Source organism: Mytilus edulis, chromosome 2 (genome assembly GCF_963676685.1).
Source record: "Mytilus edulis chromosome 2, xbMytEdul2.2, whole genome shotgun sequence".
Lineage (NCBI taxonomy): Eukaryota > Metazoa > Mollusca > Bivalvia > Mytilida > Mytilidae > Mytilus > Mytilus edulis.
Genome location: NC_092345.1, coordinates 107982755 through 107988754, shown reverse-complemented (window position 1 = coordinate 107988754; position 6000 = coordinate 107982755). Strand labels below are relative to the sequence as shown.

The 6000-nt window shown below is 31.8% G+C and overlaps 1 protein-coding gene across 1 annotated transcript in view; it reads right to left on the bottom strand.

Moving 5' to 3' along the window:
- Positions 1–2261: 2261 nt before the first annotated feature.
- Positions 2262–6000, bottom strand: part of LOC139513901 (integrin alpha-4-like) — a 72975-nt gene continuing 69236 nt past the window's right edge. The window contains exons 20-21 of the mRNA XM_071302846.1: positions 3516–3641; positions 2262–2473 (exon numbers count right to left, since the gene is read on the bottom strand). Of these exons, the coding sequence (XP_071158947.1) occupies positions 2336–2473; positions 3516–3641 (264 nt within the window). The 3' untranslated portion in view covers positions 2262–2335. The remainder of the gene's footprint in view (positions 2474–3515; positions 3642–6000) is intronic.

The window sequence follows — 6000 nt, the reverse complement described above, 5'->3', positions numbered from 1 at the left end:
TTGAGATATCAATGTTACAGTTTTGAATTTAGACTTTATTGTACTCAAACTGCATGATAGATTTTGGAATGCAACAGTTTCATTTTTGGGTTGAGACGTAGTTGTATGTTACTTGTCAGGATAAATTTTGAGAAGTCAGAGTTTCAGTTTTGGATTTAGACTTTATTTTTGTTACATGTCATGATAGATTTTGAGATGTAAGGGTTTCAACTTTGGTTACAGACTTTATTGAACTTTACACTGCATGATCGATTTTGAGATGTCAGAGTTTCAGTTTTGGATATAGATTTTTTTTGTATGCTAAATTGCATGATATATTTTGAGAAGTCAGAGTTTCAGTTTTGGATTTAGACTTTATTGTATGTCACACTGCATGATTGATTTGGAGATGTCAGAGTTTCAGTTTTGGATATAGATTTTTTTGTATTTTAAATTGCATAATTTATTTTGAGAAGTTAGAGTTCCAGTTTTGGATTTAGACTTTATTGTATGTTAAATTGCATGATTTATTTTGAGAAGTTTGAGTTCCAGTTTTGTATTTAGACTTTATTGTATGTTAAAATGCATGATCTATTTTGAGAAGTTAGAGTTTCAGTTTTGGATATAGACTTTTTTGTATGTTAAATTGCATGATTTATTTTGCGAAGTTAGAGTTCCAGTTTTGGATTTAGACTTTATTGTATGTTAAATTGCATGATTTATTTTGAGAAGTTAGAGTTACAGTTTTGGATTTAGACTTTATTGTATGTTACACTGCATGACAGATTTTTAGGTGTCAGAGTTTCAGATCTTAATATAGATTCTATGATTTGCATTTAGCATACATGTAGCTCCGCTACGTGATAGGATCCTGTCCCTTAAATCCATCTTTTGTGTTTAGATAGAGACTGACAGGAAACGAGATTGTGACTTAGATGGAGAGATGTCTTATTGTTACTCATATCACATCTTCTTATATTTTTAGGTAAATAAGTAACCACCTATATGTACATTGAATGGTGAAGACCAGCAGTCACTAAAATATCATAAAATACTAACCACCTTAAACGCATTAATAAACTAAGTAATTTGTGTAGGGTGTTTGGACAGTTTGATGAGTGTGATGTCTAAACATTTTTTTGGTGTGGGGCGTTTTGATCGTTATGGTGTTTAATGGCGTATAAACTGTTTTTGTGTGTAGGGTATTTGAATCGTTTTGGTATGTATGGTATTAATGGCGTTTGAAATATTTTTAATGTATAAGGTGTTTGAACCGTTTTGGTGTATTGTGTTAATGGCGTTTTAACTGTTTTTGGTGTGTCGAGCGTTTGACTCGTTTTGTTGTGTATGGTGTTAATGGGATTTGAGCTGAGTTTTGTGTGTAGGATTTTTGAATCGTTTTGGTGTGTCGGATGTTTGAATCGTTTTGGTGTGTAGGGTGTATGATTCGCTTTGTTGATATGTGTATCAATACAGCTTTTTGGTGTGTCGGGCGTTTGAATCAGTTTCGTGTGTGGTGTATCAATACAGTTTTTGGTGTGTTGGGCTTTTAAAAAGTGTTGGTGTGTGGTGTATCAAAACAATCTATGGTGTTTGGCGTTCAAATAGTTTGGTGTGTGATATAACAAAACAGTTTTTGCATTTTTTTCGGGAGATTTCATTGTATTGGAATGTGGTGTTTCAAAGCAGTCTTTGGTTGGTCGGGCGTTTGGATCGTGTTTGGTGATATTTGGTGTGTGGGGTATCAAAACTTCACTTTCGGTGTGCCAGCTGTTTGAATCATTTTGATTTATGATGCATTACCACAGTGTTTGGTGTGCCTGGCGTTTAGATTGTTTATATGATTGGTGTATCAAACTTTTGTAGGCGTGCATAACGTTTTAACAGTTTAGATTTTGATTGATCTTGCCATGTTTATAGAATGAATAAGATACGATCAGATAACAGTTAATTAAATTGTTATTGACATAGCCTACTTTAATTCTTCTTCTGAAATCTTGTCGGAGCTTTTTTTTAGCTTTTTTTTTAGATATCACATCAATTTATATTTTACATCAAAGTATTATGGTAATTGTCTTACATCCCCTCACAACAGTAGATCATTTGCATGTTCAAGATGGATAGAAAATCAATCTAACTTAGTTTGTAGAAACATTATAAATGGAATATAGGTCTTCAAATTTTACATGTAACATGACACGTTTTTTACATTCATCACAAAAATATAGACAAGACTTACGTACGCCTCTAAAATAAAGCTGAGTTATAAATAATGAAAGACGTATCACGAATATTATTTATTAGATGGTTTGACAAGTGAAAGGACAGAGTTATATGATATTACATTGGCCCGATATTACCAGTGCACAGAATTAACCATGTTTGATTGTCTCGGAACATGATCAATAGATTGACTTTTCCTGGAGGCATAATACCCAGACTGTCTTTTCCATTTGTTAATGTCGTCTTTCTTTTTTCTTTTGAAAAATCCAACCTAGTAAAACAAATACAAAAAACCTTGTTTAAGTTATCTGCCTCACATTTCACCCCCTTTTCTGTCATATCACCTAAAAATATGATATAGACTTTTTAAACATCCCTGGCTGTCAAATAATTTGCATGGAGCGTTCCTGGGGTTATGTCTTAAAATTTAGCTAAGTGCCTGGAGCACAAAATGCATGCTCGAAACATGAAATTCAGCTTTTTGATTGGTTAATTTTCGAGTAAGAGTACAAGAAACTGACTCGGGAGGTTTATGAACGAGACCCTTGAAGTTCCCCATTAAATCCTAATTGACTAGATTTGACTGACTGCGAGTACTGAGTATCTCAGATCGATGATTTGTTTCATAAGTCTTTGTAATGGTTTTATTTTGTATGTGCTTTGTAGGTATCTATTGAATCAAGTGACTGTTATTCAGTAGTCATTGTTTGTTGCAGTAATCATCATATTTTGTTTTTTGATTTTCGTTTATTGTTGTTTTTCTCACATAGATAGCATTTTTTTTCCAATGAATCGTTTACATTTGATTTGCTTATAGTAAAGATTATCATATGATATGGGTTTGTTTTTTCTAATTGATGCCGGTTGTGCGATGATCTATAGTTAAATTTTAAAACTTTCTATCTCCAATGGAAATATATCTCACTGACAAGCATACCACATCTTTGTATTTGTGCATTCTGATAGGTTATGTCTCTGTTTTATGTATAGATCCTTCCGATTTTAAATTTCGTCTTTGGTAAATTTTCATTGTTATTAGTTTATCCAGTTTTGAAAATGAGACATTTACGTTTTAATTTGATATTTTCATTGCCTAAAAGAACTTGCTATTTTTTCAATCTACGTATATGTAAATGTATATGATTCTTATTCTACGAACGTGTACGTGTATATAATTTTTATTCTACAAACGTGTACATGTATATGATTCTTTTTCTACGAACGTGTACATGTATACATATTGTTCTTATTCTACGAATGTATACATGATTATTTGTCTTACTCTACGAACTGTACATGCATATTTGTCATACCTTCCATAGAACTACACCAAGTATTACAAGTAATGTCAGACCACCGACACATCCACCAATGATTATCCAAAGTGATATTCTGCCAGTTTCCGCAGCAAAATTCATCGGAAAAATCTCTGTCGTCACCTAAAAATTATGTACATTTGGGCAATCAAACACATTGTTTATCGTTAGAATCTAAAAGATGTAAACTTACGCAATCAATCACACAATTCATCGTTAGATTCTAACAATATGTAAGCTTGCGAAAGCAAACACATAATTCATCGTTAGAATCTAAAATATTTAAACTTGCGCAATCAAACACATAATTCGTCCTTAGAATCTGAAAATATGTAAACTTGCGCAATCAAACACATAATTCGTCGTTAGAATCTAAAAATAAGTAAACTTGCACAATCAAACATATAATTTATCGTTAGAATCTAAATATATGTAAACTTACGGAATCAAACACATAATTCATCGTTAGAATCTAAAATATTTAAACTTGCGCAATCAAACACATAACTCGTCGTTAGAATATGAAAATATGTAAACTTGCGCAATCAAACACATAATTCGACGTTAGAATCTAAAAATATGTAAGCTTGCGCAATCAAACATATAATTTATCGTTAGAATCTAAGAATATGTAAACTTTTTACGGTGTATGTTTTTGTATAGTTAAAAGTTTTGTATAGTTTAAGGTTTTGTATAGTAGTACGGTTTTGTAAAGGTAACAAATACAATACGGCTGCATACAAAATGGGTAGAACACAATATTCCTTTCAAAATGACAGTCGTAAGAAATTTATCATGAATTATATTTCAGTAAGAACAAATTTGAGTCATGAACATACATATTTGATGTACAAAATACCAGTCTTTTTTTATAGAAGTAATTATCTGTAAAATTTGAATGCAGATGATTGAATTGTAAAGAAGTCAGTACATGGAATGTTTGATTAAAGGATTCTATGTTGTGATGTTATGCTATTGTTTCAGAAAAAGGGAGAAGGTTTGGATCCGTTAAAACGTTTAATCCCACTGCAAATTTTGCACCTGTCCTAAGTCAGGAATCTGATATACAGTAGTTGTCGTTTGTTTATGTAATTTATACGTGTTTCTTGTTTCTCTTTTTTTTTATATAGATTAGACCGTTGGTTTTCCCGTTTGAATGGTTTTACACTAGTAATTTTGGGGTCTTTTATAGCTTGTTGTTCGGTGTGAGCCAAGGCTCCGTGTTGAAGGCCGTGCATTGACTTATAACGGTTTACTTTTTTTTAATTGTTATTTGGATGGTGAGTTGTCTCATTGGCACTCACAACACATCTTCCTATATATATTGGAATTATAGTCAATATGAGGAATATTGGAGTAAAGGATTGGAATAATAGTCAATACAAGGAATATTTGATTGAAGGATGGAAACAATAGTCAGTACAAGGAATATTGGATTGAAGGATTGAATTGTATAGAAGTCAGTACAAGGAATATTGGATTAAAGGATGGGAATAATAGTCAGTACAAGGAATATTGGATTGAAGGATTGAATTGTTGTTATCGACGTCTTGACAACGACTATTGTTGTATGACGTCAGAGAGTGAAATAACCACGTTTATTTCACATGTGAAATTATCGGTTTTTATCTAACTGGGTAATCACTGTAATTCATTGCAACCAATGTAATAATAGTCAGTACAAAGAATATTGGATTGAAGGATGGGAAAATTAGTCAGTACGAGAAAAATTGGATTGAGGGATGGGAATAATAATCAGTGCAAGGAATATTGGATTGAAGGATGGGAATTATAATCAGTACAAGGAATATTGGATTGACGGATTGGAATAATAATCAGTACAAGGAATATTGGATTGAAGGATCGGAATAATAATCAGTACAAGGAATATTGGATTGAAGGATTGGAATAATAATCAGTAAAATGAATATTGGATTGAAGGATGGGAATAATAATCAGTACAAGGAAGATTGGATTGAAGGATTTGAATAATAGTCAGTACAAGGAATATTGGATTGAAGGATTGGAATAATAATCAGTACAAGGAATATTGGATTGAAGGATTGAAATAATAATCAGTAAAATGAATATTGGATTGAAGGATTGGAATGATAATCAGTACAAGGAATATTGGATTGAAGGATGGGAATAATAATCAGTACAAGGAATATTGGATTGACGGATTGGAATAATAATCAGTATAAGGAATATTGAATTGAAGGATTGGAATAATAGTCAGTACAAAGAATATTGGATTGAAGGATGGGAATAATAATCAGTACAAGGAAGATTGGATTGAAGGATTAGAATAATAATCAGTACAAGGAATATTGGATTGAAGGATTGGATTAATAATCAGTACAAGGAATATTGGATTGCAGGATTGAAATAATAATCAGTAAAATGAATATTGGATTAAAGGATGGGAATAATAATCAGTACAAGGAAGATTGGATTGAAGGATTTGAATAATAGTCAGTAC